Raw genomic sequence first — 16,844 nt, 5'->3', positions numbered from 1 at the left:
TTTTTTATTATAAAAAATTCTATTTTCTCAAAATAAAAAGGTATATACTCCAAAAAAGAAAGCATTTTTTTTTTTTCATATACACTTGTTGTCTGCCAAATTAAAACACTTAAAAAAAAAAAATCAGAAAACACTTATTCAAATAAATAATTAACAAACATAAGGATATTCGAGGACCTACTTTTGTCTGCAATGAAAAGATGGAACAGTGAAAAAATTGTCGGAGAAATACTAATTTCTCAAAAAAAAAAAAAAAAAAAAATCCTAAATGATGTGTCATTATTTCATTAGCCGGTAACACATTTTTTAAAATAATAAATTAAAAAATGATTGGGGTTAAAAATTTGCTTATATTTTTTTTCATGTTCTTTTATAAATTCAATACATTAACCATTAAATTTGTGTAATTTACTATTAACTTATGTGATATTCATAGTTAATTTATAAAATGAGATGCAAAAAATGAATAAAATATTGATACCGATCATTTTTCATACGACGACGGGACACAAAAAAACAAAAAAAAAAAGAAACTTTAAGAAAGTGTAGGATTCGTGGAAATAGTAGAGACGTGGGTGTTTAGAAAATGTACTGTGTCCTTACCGAATGTGAAAAAAAAGCAGTTTGGTCAGCGTGCGTGTAAGGATAATATGGGCTTTGGGAAAAACGACAAGCAAGAACACATCAAATTGTGAGCACTGAGCGAGCAGAGAGATAGGGTGAAGTGCATGCTGTGTTGAAGAGAATCACAACAATTTACAAGACGACAAAGCGATATATATATATATAGATTATATGCCGTCCAGCTCTCTCAATCCCCCCCCGCCCCACCCCTCCCATTGAAACCCAATAAAAAATGCCACAAAATCCATTTTCACTACTCCCCTGTTCGTCCTCCACACAGGACTTGGCTACGTCAAAGAGACAGAGTTGCCTATAAATTAAAGTGGGCATCGTAGTACATACAGAAAGAGACTGAGCGGGATGCGTGTTGTTTTGAGTCCTTTCGCACTCTTGAGAGACTTTCGGATATAGTGGTGGCGGTGGTGGTGGTGGTGGTGGCCCTCACACACACACACAGCAACAACAACAAAAAAAAAAAACCAAAATCAAAAATCACAAAGTCCAGCAGGTTATTTTATTTTATTTTGCAAAGTTTTCATGGAGTTGGGTTCCATCTGGGTCGTCCTGTTTTGCAGCTTTGGTGCTCTGGTGGCCCTCAAATGGCTCCTCAAGAATGCAAATTGGTGGCTCCACGAAACCCAATTGGGTGATAGACAGTACTCTCTTCCTCCTGGTGATTTGGGTTGGCCTTTCATAGGGAACATGTGGTCCTTCCTCCGAGCCTTCAAGTCCCACGATCCTGATTCCTTCATCTCCTCCTTTGTTTCCAGGTCACCCCCCTCTCTCTCTCTCTTTACATATCTTTGTTTTTTTCTTTTTTCTTTTCTTTTCTTTTTTACACAATACAAAGAAGATTGGGCACGGGTAGAAATGACATTATTAGAGCGGAATAGGAGAGAATGGTTTATAAACGAAACCCGTATCAAGAAATTGAATCCCGGGAGAAATGGCATTATTCGAGCTGAATAAGAGAGAACGGTTTATAAATGAAACCGGGCAATTGCTAACCGAAAGGGCACCCGCGGTGTTTTTTAAGTCCACGTCTTTGGTTAAGTTGGCCTAAATTGCTCTCTTTTCTGTCTCTATTCCTCTCCCTCCCCCAACTCAAGGAGTTCCCTAGGCTACAGTTCAACTATTACAGTTAAAGGGCATTTTGGTAATTTTGGCATGTTACGTTCTTGTCTGAATTACCAAAGTAGCCACATGGAGACATTGGGGTTCTCCTTTGGAAATGTCTTCTGTCTCTGCTCTCGGACGTACCTTGGTGCGCACGGAATCACCAAAATGATTCGTCCCATAGGAGAAAACACAGGCCTAGTTTTTGTCATTTTGACTGTCCTAAGCTACTCAAATGGAGCCACCACTTTGAGCAGTCCGCTACTTACTTATCTGCCCTAATAAATTTTGAATTGTTCAACTACCTAATTAGACAGTTAAGTTCTATATAAACTTCATTTTCATCCGATAGAATAAATTTTAAGCTATCCGACTACCTATTCAAATAGCTAAGTTTTATAAAAACTCATTTTCTGTCTTTCAGAATAAATTTCGAGCTGTTCAACTATATACTCAGACAGATAAATTCTATATAGACTTCATTTCCATTTGTTATAGTAAATTTTGAGCTACCCGACTATCTACACAACTAAATTTCATAAAAACTCATTTTCTATCTTTCAGAATAAATTTTGGACTGTTCAATTACATACTCAGACAAATAACTTTTATATAAACTTCATTTTCATATGTTAAAATAAATTTTGAGTTACCCGACTACCCACTCAGACAGCTAAGTTAAAAAAAAAAAAAAAAAAACTCATTTTCATTCTTTCAGAATAAATTTTGAATAAACAAGTTTCATATATATAATAATATAAACTATCTTACAATGCTCCGAAAACATAGGCCTATTTTTGTCATTTCCCCTGTCTCCTAGTATCACTTGTTTATCATTTCCAAATCCATTAAAATAAGTAAAAAGGTTCTTGGACAGTCTCTGCTGCGGCGCAGCGGCATCATTCATGATGGAATGCTCCAAATTTCACCGTTCGTTTTTTTTTTGTAGCCGGAGTTGGGATAGGACAAACTTTTATTTTTCGGCCCTCTCATCATAATTCAGCTTTTAAGATGTCAACGTCATCTTGTGGCTATCTGTCACGATGGCCCAATTGGGCTTTGGGGGTCCTTATCTCCACAAACTTTGTTCAAGTCAAAGTACACTACCACATTTAAGAAGGAAAAATAGTGTAATTTAAATATTCTAGAGTTTTTAGCTTAATATATTTTTTTTATAGAGTTCTTAAAATAATGGGTTTTTTTTTTTTTTTTTTTTTTTTTTTAAGTTTTAATTATTTTTTTAATTTAATAAGTTAGTGTCTACAACTGCAGAAATTTAAGCAATTGTATTGTCCAAATGTTATGATGATGTGACAGTAAAAATCAGCCATCGACTATTGTTTTGAGCCCCTGTTAATCTAAACGTTGATTTTCACTGTCACGTCGTCATAGTTGTATAGGAATAATATGAGAGTTTAGTAAATAGCTTAATTCTTTTAGTTTTGAAAACAAAAAGTGTTTTCAACCACGTTACCAAACGACGCCTCAATTATTATATTTAAATTAAATGGTTTAGATTTTTCCACATCGACATGTCCTTTCGAGGTAGAAGGTGACAAAATATTAACATTTATTTTTTTTATAAAAAAAATAAATAAATAAGAACCTATAATATCGATAATCTCTAAGATCTTTATCCAATGTAAATGCTATACACACCATCTACATTGTTGGACTTGATGTCTTTATTGATGAGTTCAATAGAACAGGGTGGTGTCAAGACAAAATAAATAAAAAGAATAAAAGAGGGTGTAAGAAACAAAATTAATCTTTTTAAACTCTATGGTTCATCCAAGATACACATTAAATCCAACATGGTATTATATTATAGCATATAAAAGTTTGGACTTACATAATAATAGAGACGTAAGTGGGTTAATTAGATTAATTAATTTTCAAGTACAACCAATAAACACAAATATACAATTAAAAATTCAAGATAGAGCCTTTAGAAAAAGATCCCCTTCTAGGGAATTGTTTTAGGTTGTGTGGATTACATATAGTGGCCAACACGTTACAATCAAATATTGCATGCAATTCATTGGATGATTTGCATTTTACCTTTAAAAAAATCCAAGATATTTTCTAATTCTTTTTATAAGACATAAAGCAAATTTGATGAGATATTTTTAATTATTATTATTATTATTATTATTATTATTTCCCTAGGAATTGGTAAAATGGGTTTTATTTATTTTTATTAAATTTGGGGCCGGTAGTTTTTGTTTTTTTACTTAACTTTATATAATAGTTCCACATTGCAAGGGGTGGTGGTAGCCTTTTTGGTGAATAAAAAAGTGATAGACTTTACCAACAATGGCAGCAAGAACTGGTCGTCAGGGCTCCCACATCCTTTCAGAAATTTGGCCTATTCTGTTAGAAAAGAAAAATCATATATATATATATATATATATAGTTGCCAAAAGTTGCACTTATCATGTTTACAAACGGTTGTAACAATTCGCGTCACACTTATCACGTCAGCCGCTAAAATGTGGATTGTCATCTGGCAGTCATTTCCATAAATATACGGATTACTACGCGAGTTTATAAAAGAGTTGTAATAAAAGTTAAAGTACCCTAAATATTTTCCTATTTCTGAAGTGGACACAATTTTTTTACAAACAAGTATCTAAAAGTGACACGTGTCACAGCTTAAAAGACACATGTCGCTTTTAAATGATGGCTTTGTATGAGTTTCTTAGGAATCAGTTCGTAAGAAATTTGCCTTTAAGAGTCGAAAAACATATAATATGCTTTACACACAATCAAATGTCTTTTTTATAACTTGAGTGTATCCTTTTTCTTTTTTTTATTTTATCCTTATGAAGAGTGTTTGTCAATTTAAGAAGATATGTGGAAAGTATAATACAAAAGAAGAACCCTAGCATAAAAAGAATATACATCCAATAGTGTCAAGAGTGGGTGCCCATTATTTGTGTCAAATAGAACTATGGTCCATACGAAGGACTAAGACTTGTTAGAAGTTAAAAGTTCTTAAAATATGCTTGAATTGGAAGGAGATGCTCACTTTTTATTTATCCAATTGCAATCTTGTTATGCTTATGTTGTGGTGGAATGGTATCCAACTCTATATGGTCGATTCTTTATTATTCTTTTCAGTGGTATTTTCTGATATGTGTGCCACTATAGACAGAGATTTCTTGTAATTGGGGATCTCTCCTCTTATCTCATGTCCCTCTTTAGACAGGAGTATGTGAGAGATGCTCCCTACCCGAGCAGGGTTCCTCTCACTATTTCCTGTTTATTATCTTTGCTCTCTTTTCTTTGAGCAGAGAATAACAAGGGATCCGGATTCATGCCACCATCCCCTCCAGCTTTTTTTTTTAAAAAAAGTTAGTTATGGACTGACGGTGTATTCGGTCCTTATAATTTTGTAACATTATAATCATGGTACTGTTGGAATTATTTGTTGATATTTTCTAAGGGTTTCCAATGGATGGGATTAGAAGATTTCTTTATAATTATACACCACCTTTTAGCAGCGTGCTTTTGGAACCTTTTTGCTCCAAGAAATGAATCTTCATAAGCAATGCCTGTAACAATTTCTGTAGAAGTGATTTTCAGTCAAAATGACATAATCTATCAACAATATTGCAGATTTGGACGTACTGGAATTTACAAGGCTTTCATGTTTGGGAGCCCAAGTGTGATAGTTACAACACCTGAAACATGCAGAAGAGTTTTGACAGATGATGAATGCTTTAAGCCTGGTTGGCCTAAATCCACCATTGAACTGATTGGAAAGAAGTCATTCATTGGCATTTCTTTTGAAGAACATAAGCGTCTCAGAAGGTTAACAGCTGCTCCAGTCAATGGAAATGAGGCATTGTCCATGTACACTAAATATATAGAAGAAAATGTAATAGCTTCCTTGAACAAATGGACAACAATGGGAGAAATCGAGTTTTTAACCGAGCTTCGGAAGCTTACTTTTAGGATAATTATGTACATTTTTCTTAGCTCAGAAAGTGAGCCGGTAATGGAGGCTTTGGAGAGGGAATACACAGCACTTAATTATGGGGTTAGAGCCATGGCAATTAATCTTCCTGGATTTGCTTACCATAAGGCACTCAAGGTGAGTTCTAGTTACGTTCTTCAGTTTTGTTTGAGTTACTTGTGAAGTCAATTATTGTTTTTGTGTGATAACTCAAGCTGAAAATTGTCATTTCAGGCTCGAAAGAATCTCGTGGCTACATTTAAATCTATTGTGAATGAGAGAAGAAATCAAAGACAGAGTTGTGTCTCACTAAAGAAGAAAGATATGATGGATGCTTTGCTTGAAGTTGAGGATGAAAATGGTAGAAAATTGACTGACGAGGAAATCATAGATGTTCTGGTGATGTACTTGAATGCAGGCCATGAGTCATCAGGCCATACTGCAATGTGGGCTGCCATTTTACTAGAACAGCACCCAGAATTTCTTCAAAAAGCTAAGGTACTGGAAATAGATAGAGCTCAATAGCATCAACATCTAGTTCTTGAAATCATATATGCATTCAACTTCACATCTTGTCAACATTGAGAACTTGTGTCGGATACTTGTTTATTGTTGGGAGATAAAGCGGTTATGGAGTTTTACCCAAAGTACGTTAATATACATATTTGAATACCACAATAGCCAAAAAGCCTAAGTTAAAGCGTTTTGGGTTCACCTAGGTATATTAATTACTCTTTTTCTTTTATATTTTCTCAATGTTGAATTCAACACTCACAAATGCATTCACAACAATCTCCACCTCAATCTCTTCACATTGACCCAACTCCCCCTCGCTTGTGAGTCTTTTTACATTTTCAAGAATGTCACAAGTCGAAAGTTGCGGAAGCAGACGCAACTCCAAACCCTGACGCGTCCAGATATCTGGACAACCGTTCCAAGAAGCTAACCATGGCTCTGATACTATTTGTTGGGAGATAAAGTAGTTATTGAGTTTTACTCATAGTACATTAATATACATATTTAAACACTATAATAGCCCAAAAGCCTAAGCTAATGGGCTTTGGGTCTACTTAGGTATATTAACTACTATTTTTCTTAATGTGGAGCTCAATATTTACAAGTGCACTCACAACATTTATCGCATATGGCACATATCAGTTTAATTTACAAGCAGGGGAAAATGCACTGCAATTCATGCACGATTATGTGAGAAAATAGAAGGATGAATGCCATAAAGATTGTTTTCATAAGTCACTGAGGTTCGCAGAAGGTATGAAATTGAGTGTTAATGGAGCACCAGTGAAAGCTTTTCATGAATGTGCTTGCCTTCCACACAATATATTGCTTCTTTGTTGAACCAAGCAAGTAATTCAACACCCTTTTGGAATAGGTTCATCATTCTAGTGCCTTTGGGTGGCTCGCTTTCATGCGACTTAAAACAAAAAAAAAAAGGGCTGGTTATTAAAATTGTGTGCCCATGATATCTCCAAGTGCTATTTTTTGAAGTAGTGTGAGTTTGTGGGGGGATATTTTTTGCGACTGTTGGTGGGCTCTCTAGGCTGCAGGCATTTTACATATTTCTCTAGCACAATTAATCTTGTTTTACTCATTTTTTCCCCACCCTTTCTTCTTTGGACAGAGTTTCACTCATTGTGGTTTCAATTTTGATTTTGATTTTTCTTTCTGGCTCCTCTTTTCACACAACTGCAGGCAGAGCAAGAGGAAATCGTAAGTAAGAGGCCACTGACACAGACGAGTTTGACACTGAAAGAAATTCGAGAAATGGAGTATCTTTCTAAGGTACCACATCCAAGTGCTAAAATTCATTTTCACTTGGCTGAACTAAGTCATTTTGGCATAACTTTTTTTTTTTTTGTTACTCTTATCATCTTTTGATTTTTACTTTTGGTAGGTGATCGATGAAGCACTTCGTGTGATAACATTTTCACTAACAGTTTTCCGAGAGGCGAAAACAGATGTCAATATAGGCGGTCAGTTTCTGTCGTGGATTTTCATTCTTTTTAGTTTTCTGATATGGCTATGAGGCTTGGTAATTCTGGTACTCAAGAGTGCATTAAATTTAGCTAATGTGTTGGTATATAACCTGTAAATAGAGAAAGATGAATGTGTATCTAGATGTTTCTCTGGAAGACACATGTTTAACAGGAACTACCATTTGTCATACAGCAATGGATGGTGCAGCACCTATAATACACCATATGATTTACTGATGAGGAGTTAGATTTTTTTTTTTTTTTTTTGCAGGTTATACCATTCCTAAAGGTTGGAAAGTCCTAGTCTGGTTTAGAAGTGTTCACCTGGATCCTGAAACTTTTCCAAATCCAAAGGAATTTAATCCTTCCAGATGGGATGTAAGTAATCCAGCACCTTTATCTTTCTTCAAACCAATGTAAGATGCCTGTCTTTGATATATGCATGAGTGCTTACGCAGCTATGCCTCATGCTTGATATATATTTAGCTGTGTGCTATGGATAGAGTTTGCTGATCTGCTTTACATTTTGCAGGATTATACACCAAAAGCAGGAACCTTCCTTCCCTTTGGAGCAGGAAGCAGGTTGTGCCCTGGAAATGATCTTGCTAAGCTGGAAATCTCTATTTTCCTTCACTATTTTCTCCTTCATTATCGGTGAGTTTATCTTGCAACCTTTTCTTCTTCTTTTGTGCTAACTCATAGATTCCTATGCAAATAACATTCCCAATTGCTGTTCTTTAACTTGTCAGAAACAGAAAGGCTGATTTATCTCCTTACAAGCTTGAGTAAAAACAAATGATGTTTGGTGCCTGATATGATAGTGGAAACACAATCTATTTAAAAACAAATGATGTTTGCAATCTATTTAATACCAATCTAACCTCAAATAGTTGCAGAACAGAACAGTACAGGACAACTAAAGTTTTAGTGTAGTATAGTAGTATACGTATACAAGTATTTGCCAATGTATATCTTATTCTTCTATCTTTTTCTCTTTTTCTATTTATTTTTTCAGGCTGGAGCGACTCAACCCTGGATGCCCAGTGAGGTACTTACCACATACAAGGCCAACTGACAATTGCTTGGCAAGAGTCAAAAAGTGTCACTCTCCATCTATATATGAAGGGAAAGAAAGTGGAAGCGAAAATAAGCTTGACTAAGATAGGTATACTTCTTTTCTTTTTTTTCTCTTTTTTTGGAGTTTGCCTTCATCCTCATGTGCCTTGGTGCTCATGAAATAAGAGTTGTAGTATTTCCCATACCTGATCTTAGGTCCCATTTGTTTTGATAGAAGTTGAATCAAGAAAAACCCTTCCATGCTGTATTTCATGGCTACATAGCATACTGATGGAAATACTATTAGGCTACAGCAAATGATTCTTGTAAGCTGAGATAATATCATTATTATACATGTGGAAGCATTTGCAATTATCTAAATCTTAAGCAAGCAAGGGTTTTTCTGCAATCTTTCTGCTGAGTATGAAAGCTGTCTGAGATGAACTAATGAGATCATTCAAACATATGCAGCATACGCACAACATAAGTTGTAACGACCCAGGTAAGGAGCTATCCACATTGGAGCTATCATTGTAAAATGATTAGTCAATTTGGAGCTTACTCTAATTTCTTATAAAAGCTAGTCTCACTTAGTAAAGAACAAATGTGTGATTTAACACTCATGAGTGTCTTGGGTCTTTTTTATGGAGGAGACCTTCTCCTCTACCATTAACACCCAACACACAAACCCATTAACCAAATACATACCCACACCACATAAATTTCGAAATAGTAAATCCATATACCATAAATCATTTTGAGACTTCAATAAACTTAAAGAAAAGTGTTAAGATCTTCCCCTTGAAACTTGATTCATGCCTTTTTGCTCCAAGGACACTAACTTCTCCTTTTCTCCTTTCAAATTTCTCAACTTCACTTTCTCTCTTTCTCTATCTAGTTTCTCTCTCCTAGGGCTATTGATTCGTGGTTTGAAGTTTGGGGTGTGAAAAATGAAACCCTAACCCAAAATTCCCCTTTTTATAGCTCAAAACGTGTCCTTGTTACATTCTAGTTCATCACTGTTCGATCATTGCTCTAGACAACATTGCATAATGCTTGGTAAAACAGGCCTAGCTTTCGCTACGACTCCTAGGGCTATTGGTTTGTGGTTTGAAGTTTGGGGGCGCACAAAATGAAACACTAACCCAAAAGCCCCAATTTTATAGCTCAAAACGCGTCATTTTCACATTCTAGGTTGTCACCGTTCAATCGTTGCACCAAAATGTTTGATCACTGCTCTAGACAACATTGTGTAGTGCCCGATAAAACAGGCATAACTATCGCCATGAGTCTTAGAATTGTGCATGTGACCTTATTTCGAAAAGCTCTTTTTGAAATGCACATCATGGTCGCTATTCCAAGCTTGGTGAGTATCGTTTTACGATTCAAAATACAATATTTTTCTTTTTAAGGGAGTGTTTTCAGCTTCTCACGCCCTTTAGGAAACTTACCTTAACTTTCGCACCATAATTGCTTTCATAATTATTATTTTAATCATTCTCCTTTAGTTACCATGTATTTTCATTAGACTTATCAACATTAAACTCGGTTTCACATTTTCAATCTATGATAGGGGTGTCAACCTGGTCCCGATTACCGATTATTGGCTAAAACTGGTAACCGTAACTGGGGTACCAGGTTATTAAATTTAGAAAACTGGAATCGGTAATCGGCTACCGATTACCCTGGTTATGTAATAATCGGCTGGTTACCGGTTGGTATCCGGTTATCCCAACCGGTAACTGGGTTTTCAAAAAATTGTGCATTTTGGGCCTATTTTGGATATTGGGCTTAATTTAGGCATTTTTAGCCCTTTAAAAAAATAATTATGATTTTTTTAGCCCAATAAGCTAGGCTTAGTTACAGTTGTTCTTTGCTTTCATAATACATTTTAAAAGTGCCCTAAAAACCCAAATAAAAAAAATAAAAACAAGTATGTATACAAACCAACAACCAAAAGAAATAACCCCTTACAATAAAAATAACCCATTAACACTATATAATATATATTAATATACATATAGAATATATATTTATTATATTTATATATATACACCCGGTTATTAGTTATAACTGGGTGTGTGAAAATACAAAAACCGATAACCAGACCGGGGTACCCGGTTACCGGTTGGTGGCCAGTTATTACCGATCGGATTGACATCCCTAATCTACGATTTTGAAGTGGTGTGTTACATTGGGAGGGCTCCTCATCGTGTCCTGCCTAGTAGGACGACCCTAGTCACCAAACATCTCCTTCACATTAAGCATGATATCTGAAGTTAGTGACATGTCCCGAACTCATGCCAGAGTAAATTTGATAAAGATGCCAAAATGTAAGACTTTTCCATCTCATTGGAATTTCCCTTACCGCCCCTTAATCTTTTCACACATAATGTAAATTTTCCCAATAGCAACAATCAAGTTTTTAGGGGAGTTACTGTCAATAAAGTGACAAAATTTAACCCTTTTTTTTTGTTCACATTGATGATGTACATTGATTATATTCTTCTTTTTCTTTTTCCTAAGCTTACACTTATGATGTTGACTATAAGGAAGTGATGGTTGTCCTTATAGCCTTCTTAAACCCCAAGGGTCATTCTTAATTGTTAACCTAAATAACTTTGTTGCCTCCAAATCCTCAAGAGGCACTCTTAGCTTGTTCTTAAGGCTGGCAAAATAGGTACTTGGCAGGTATCCGCTTATCCTATACATGTTTTTTTATAATAAGATTTTAGATAATTTATGCATCTAATCTAAAATCTTATTATAAAAAAGTATGCGTAGAATAAACAGGTATGTGCTAGGTACCTGTTTTGCCAACCCTACTTGTTCTCTATCTCTCCCTACATCCAATCTGCCTCAAGTTTGAGGAGGGATCTAACCAAAAAATGGTTTTTTTTTTTTAAAAAAAAAAAAAAAAAAAAATCACCTTTGAATTGTGTTGGCTGCTACCAATGGTTCACTAGATTAACTTTGTTATCACATCACCAGTTTACAATTTTCCTTAATGTAGTTTCACTATTTGTATGTTTGGAAAATATTTCTCAGTCATCAATTTTATTAAGAACAAGTTGTCACTACAAAGATTATGATGTTTAGTGACGTGGCAACTGTTCACAACTTTTTGCCACGTCACCATATTGTGATGTGTTAGTTTCCAACACGTTACTATAATCTTTAGTAACGTGTCAGTTTCAAACGATGACGCGTTGAAACTGCCACGTTACAAAAAGATGACGTTTGAAATTGACACGTAATCTTTTGGTAATGTGTTAGTTACGCAAGTTACCATTCTGTAACTTGTCATCTTGACACATTATAATGTGTTAACGTGTCAACTTGACATGTTAACATTTTGGTAATGTGTTAAGTTAATATTTTGGTTACGTGTTAAGTTAACACGTTACAATTTTGTAACGCGTCAAGATAACACGCTACCACATGGTAATGTGTTAATTTGACATGTTACCAAAAATTTTATCCACAGCGCTTGCGCTCAATCGCAGTAACAGAGACTCGGCTTGCGCTCGATTGCAATACCAGAGATTCGATCTCAATACCACCAATATAGTAACGTGCCATTGTGGCACGTTACCAAATTAATAACTTGCCATTGTGGCACATTACAAAATTAGTAATGTGCCACTGCCACTGTGGCATGTTACAAAATTAGTAACGTGCCACTGTGGCACGTTACCAAATTAATAACGTGCCACATGTGGCATGTTACTAAGTGGCCTTGGGAAGGCGCGTTGCACGCGTGCCCTTCCCCCCTTCTTCTTCCTCCTTTCTCTTTTTTTTTCCCCCTTCTTCTCTTCTTCTTCCTCCTTTCTCCCGCACAAGCAACTTTCCATCTCTCATTTTTCTCTCTTCCGGCGATCTCTCCCTCCCAGCGGTCTCTCTCCCTCTTGGCGATCTCATTCACACTCTCCAACACTTTCTCCCTCTTCGTCGAGTACTAACTATATATATATAATGTTTTTAATTTTTTTATTGTTTAAATTATATTTATATTTACAATTTATTTATTTTATTAAGTGTTATATATTAGTTTCAAATTAGGCTGTTAGTTTGATTTTTTAATATGCTATGCCATTTATTTAAATTATATATTAATTCATATATATTGTGTAAATGTTATAAAAAAACAAGAAAAAAAAAATATAACCTAGATTTATTTTGTTTAGGGTCCCCTAGCTACCAATTGTGCATTTAAATTTGGATTAGTCTTAATTTAGGTTAGGTTTTGTAAATTTAGCTTATGTAAGTGTTAGAAAAATTAAATGTAACTTATAAAAAAAAATAATAGTAACAAGTAACATAGTTAAATTTTTAAAATTTAAGGTCTCCTATTAACCAAGTGCATTTAATTTGGACCAGCTAGTCATGATTTAGTTTATTAGGTTTTGCAAGTTTAGCTTATGTAATTGTTAGACAAATTTTAACAACTTAAAAAAAAAAAAAAACAAGTGCCATAGCTATATGTTTTCAATTTAGGGTTCCCTAACAACCAAGTGCATTTAATTTGGACTAGCTAGTCTTAATTTAGTTTATTAGCTAGGTTTTGCAATTTTAGCTTATGTAATTGTTAGATTTTTTTTTTTTCAAAAAAAAGAACAAGTGACAAAGCTATATGTTTTCAATTTAGGGTCCCCTAGCAACCAAATGCATTTAATTTGGACTAGCTAGTCTTAATTTAGTTTGTTAGGTAGGTTTTGCAAATTTAGCTTATGTAATTGTTAGAAAAAAAAAAAAAAAAAAAAAGGAAACTTCAGAAAGCCTCCCTGAACTTCTAGCCGTTTTGAAAAACCTCCCATGAATTTCTAAAACTCTCACTTAGGCCCCTTGAACTTTGATTTTCTCTCACTTTGGACCCTTTTAACATTAAAGTCAAACAATTTGACTTTTTATACCCATTTTACCCTTCCCTAAAACTACGTCGTTTTGTGTCCTAAAACTACAACACATACCCAGCCCAAAACGACGTCGTTTTAGGCATTAATTTTTTTTTTATTATTTTTTTTTAAAAAAAAAGCAAAAAAAAAAAAAGGAGGGGGGTGGGGAAATCAGAAATGCACTTGGCCAAATGCGGTAATGGACCACCCCATTTTTGGCCAAGGGGTGGATTTGTTTAGGGTAGGTGTTTAATTTTAGGACACAAAACGACGTAATTTAATGTTAAAAGGGTCCAAAGTGAGAGAAAACCAAAGTTCAGGGGGCCTAAATGAGAGTTTTGGAAATTCAGGGGGGGTTTTTCAAATTGGCTGAAAGTTCAGGGGGTTTTTTTGAAATTTCCCCATAAAATTTCTTTAAAAAAAAAAAAAAAAAACAAGTGACATAACTATATGTCACTTAAATTTAGGGTCCCCTATCGACCAAGTGCATTTAATTTGGACTAGCTAGTCTTAATTTAGTTTATTAGCTAGGTTTTGCAAATTTATCTTATGTAATTGTTAGAAAAATTTTAAAACTTGTAAAAACAAAAAAAAAAACACCACGTAACCTAGATATATTTTTTTAATTTATGGTTCCCTATCTACCAAGTGCATTTAAGTTTATGATAATTAATTTAGGGTCCCTTTGGGCCCAACCATTAATGCAGGACGTGTATGTGTTTAGAATAATTCTTATATATTATTTGTTTCTACTTACGTAGTAACACTATGAACAAGAGTTGAATGAAGAACTCTAGGGGTATGAAAGAATACAGAGACGGATATAGATCGTTTGTGGACTTCGCAGTTAGGAACTATGACACTCCAAACAAACTTATTGTGTGCATCTGTAAAACATGTCGCTGTAACAGGAGACACCCCCCATGTTTGGTATACGACCACTTGACAAGGGGGAAAGGAATGTGGCCCCAATACAAAGACAGGATTTATCATAGCAAGAGGCTTGTATGAGCTCCCGTTAAAGGCTCGAATTCAACACGTCCTGCCACAGCTGTTGGTGCAAGCGCTGAACATGGTGGAAATATGCACGCCATGTTGTATGAGGCATTCAGCATGCACGAAATCAAGGATGATAACAATGAGCCTCGGGTTGAGGTGTATGGTGAGGAAGAACACATTGTGCATGATGAAGCCGATGGAGGTGACGTACAAAAGTACAAGGAATTGCTTAAAAAGACAGACAAACCGCTTCATAATAAGGTCAAACATAATAAACTGAGTGCTACTGTACATCTGTACAATTTGAAGTGTATGGGTGGAGTTAGTAACACGATATTCTCGTATTTCCTCGAGTTCATCAATCAGTTGTTGACTGCAGATGATAGAGCTTTACCAATTAATACATATGAAGCCAAACGGTTTCTAAGGGATATGAGACTCGGGTATAAGTAGATTTCGGCTTGTCGCAATGATTGTATGTTGTTCTAAAATGGCAATAAGGAGTTAGATTCATGTGTTAAATGTGAAAAATCTAAGTGGAATGACGAAATTCATTTAGACAAGGATGGCCACCCCATATCGTCATGTAAGAGATAATCGGTCAAGGTGTTGTAGTGGTTTCCAATTATACCACGACTACAAAAGCTGTTTATATCACAGTATACTGCACCCTATATGAGGTGGCATGCTGAAGTCCGCACTAAGGACGGCGTATTGAGGCATCCGGCTGACGGCAAAGCATGAAAGTCATTCGACAATTTATATCCGGAGTTTTCAGCGGATAGCAGGAACATAAGACTTGGCTTAACCTTGAATGAATTTAATCCTTTTGGGAACATGAGCACATCCCACAGTATTTGGCCTATAATACTTATACCGTACAACCTGCCGCCTTGGATGTGCATGAAATAAGCGTCCTTTATATTATCCCTGATTATGCTAGGCCCAAGTTCACCTGAAATGAATATAGATGTCAACATGCAACCCTTAATTGAGAAATTACAAGAACTATGGAATATGAGGGTACGAATATTTCATGTCTCCCTGAAAAAGAATTTCATGTTCCGAGCACAGTGTTAAGTGCTAAAATATTCATATTTTTAGCCCTTAACTTACATGTTTTAATCCTTTAGTTTTAGTTAATTATGTCATTTTAGCTCTTTATTGTGTTTTCCTTGATTTTGTAGGTCATTGGGAGAAAAAGAAGCAATCTCAAAAGTTTTGGACTTAAAAATAGCTATTTTGGAAATTAAAAGGCTTTAGTAGTGCGATCAATCGCAAGGGAGCTGTGATCGAGCGCACTACAGGCGAGGACCACAAGGCACAAGGCACCCATGATCGAGCGCAAGCACAAGGAGGTTCGATCGTAAACCTGCGATCGATCGCACACGGGCTGCGATCAAGAGCACCCATGCGTGATAGCCAAGTCAGCCGCCAGCCTTAATAAGGAAATAACAACTTTTAGGGTTTTGTAGCTTAGTGCGAATTAAGGCTCAAAACCTACGATTTTTATGGTTTTTAGAGTATTCCTAAAGGTGTATAAATAGACCCTTAAGCCTCTAGAATAGAGATCTTTTTTCAAGGAGAAGAATTCGAGCTCTTCAAGTTCAAGTTTCGGGTTTATTCTTTTCCTTTCTTTTCTCTTATTTTATTTTATAAAGATGTTTAACATCAAACTTATGTGTAACTAATTTATTTAGTAGGGCTAGATTGAAGCCCTAGTTATGTTTAATTGATATTCAATATTGGTACCCTTGTGATGATCTTGTTGTGATATCTAAATTGATTAATTCCTGTTTTCATGAATTCCTATTATGTGTGTGCATGATCAACATATGCATGTGATATGTACTAGTTCATTAAATCAATTTGGATGACCGAGTCCTAAGTTTAATAAAAGTAACGAAAGAAATTCACACCGGATTCTTGGGTTAATAAACATGGGGAACCGGAAGTAGACACCCATGCCCTAAGCCTTATGTGTTTGTCAATTTCTACAGTTTTATGATTTCTTAAAGAACAACTTAGTAAACACCCATGCTAAATCCTTTAAGAAAGAAAAGAATTAGAATAAACACCAATGCCTAATTCGTTGCTTAGGAAAATTAATAGCTTAAGGGGTAGACACCAATGCCCTTAGGTTGACAAACATTAGATATTCATAACATGATCAAAACATTGGCATATTGATATATTAGC

General features: G+C 35.2%; 1 protein-coding gene across 3 annotated transcripts; it reads left to right on the top strand.

Annotated features, from left to right (window-relative positions):
* Positions 1-1,103: 1,103 nt before the first annotated feature.
* On the top strand, positions 1,104-15,897 carry LOC132168004 (ent-kaurenoic acid oxidase 1-like). 3 transcript variants are annotated; one of them, XM_059579063.1, is made up of 9 exons: positions 1,104-1,394; positions 5,362-5,839; positions 5,936-6,199; positions 7,412-7,501; positions 7,614-7,692; positions 7,967-8,073; positions 8,228-8,349; positions 8,711-8,860; positions 15,833-15,897. In XM_059579063.1, exons 1-8 carry the CDS (start codon positions 1,162-1,164, stop codon positions 8,853-8,855), a joined length of 1,518 nt encoding a protein of 505 aa, XP_059435046.1. In that variant the 5' UTR covers positions 1,104-1,161; the 3' UTR covers positions 8,856-8,860; positions 15,833-15,897. The 3 variants fall into 3 exon arrangements, with proteins under 3 accessions (XP_059435046.1, XP_059435045.1, XP_059435044.1); XM_059579062.1 differs by lacking the exon at positions 15,833-15,897 and adding an exon at positions 8,987-9,148; XM_059579061.1 differs by lacking the exon at positions 15,833-15,897 and having other exon boundaries at positions 8,711-9,148.
* Positions 15,898-16,844: the final 947 nt, after the last annotated feature.

The sequence above is a fragment of the Corylus avellana genome, chromosome ca1 (assembly GCF_901000735.1).
Source record: "Corylus avellana chromosome ca1, CavTom2PMs-1.0".
NCBI lineage: Eukaryota > Viridiplantae > Streptophyta > Magnoliopsida > Fagales > Betulaceae > Corylus > Corylus avellana.
The sequence above is the reverse complement of the archived record's forward strand: the minus strand, read 5'-3'. Positions and strand labels throughout refer to the sequence as shown.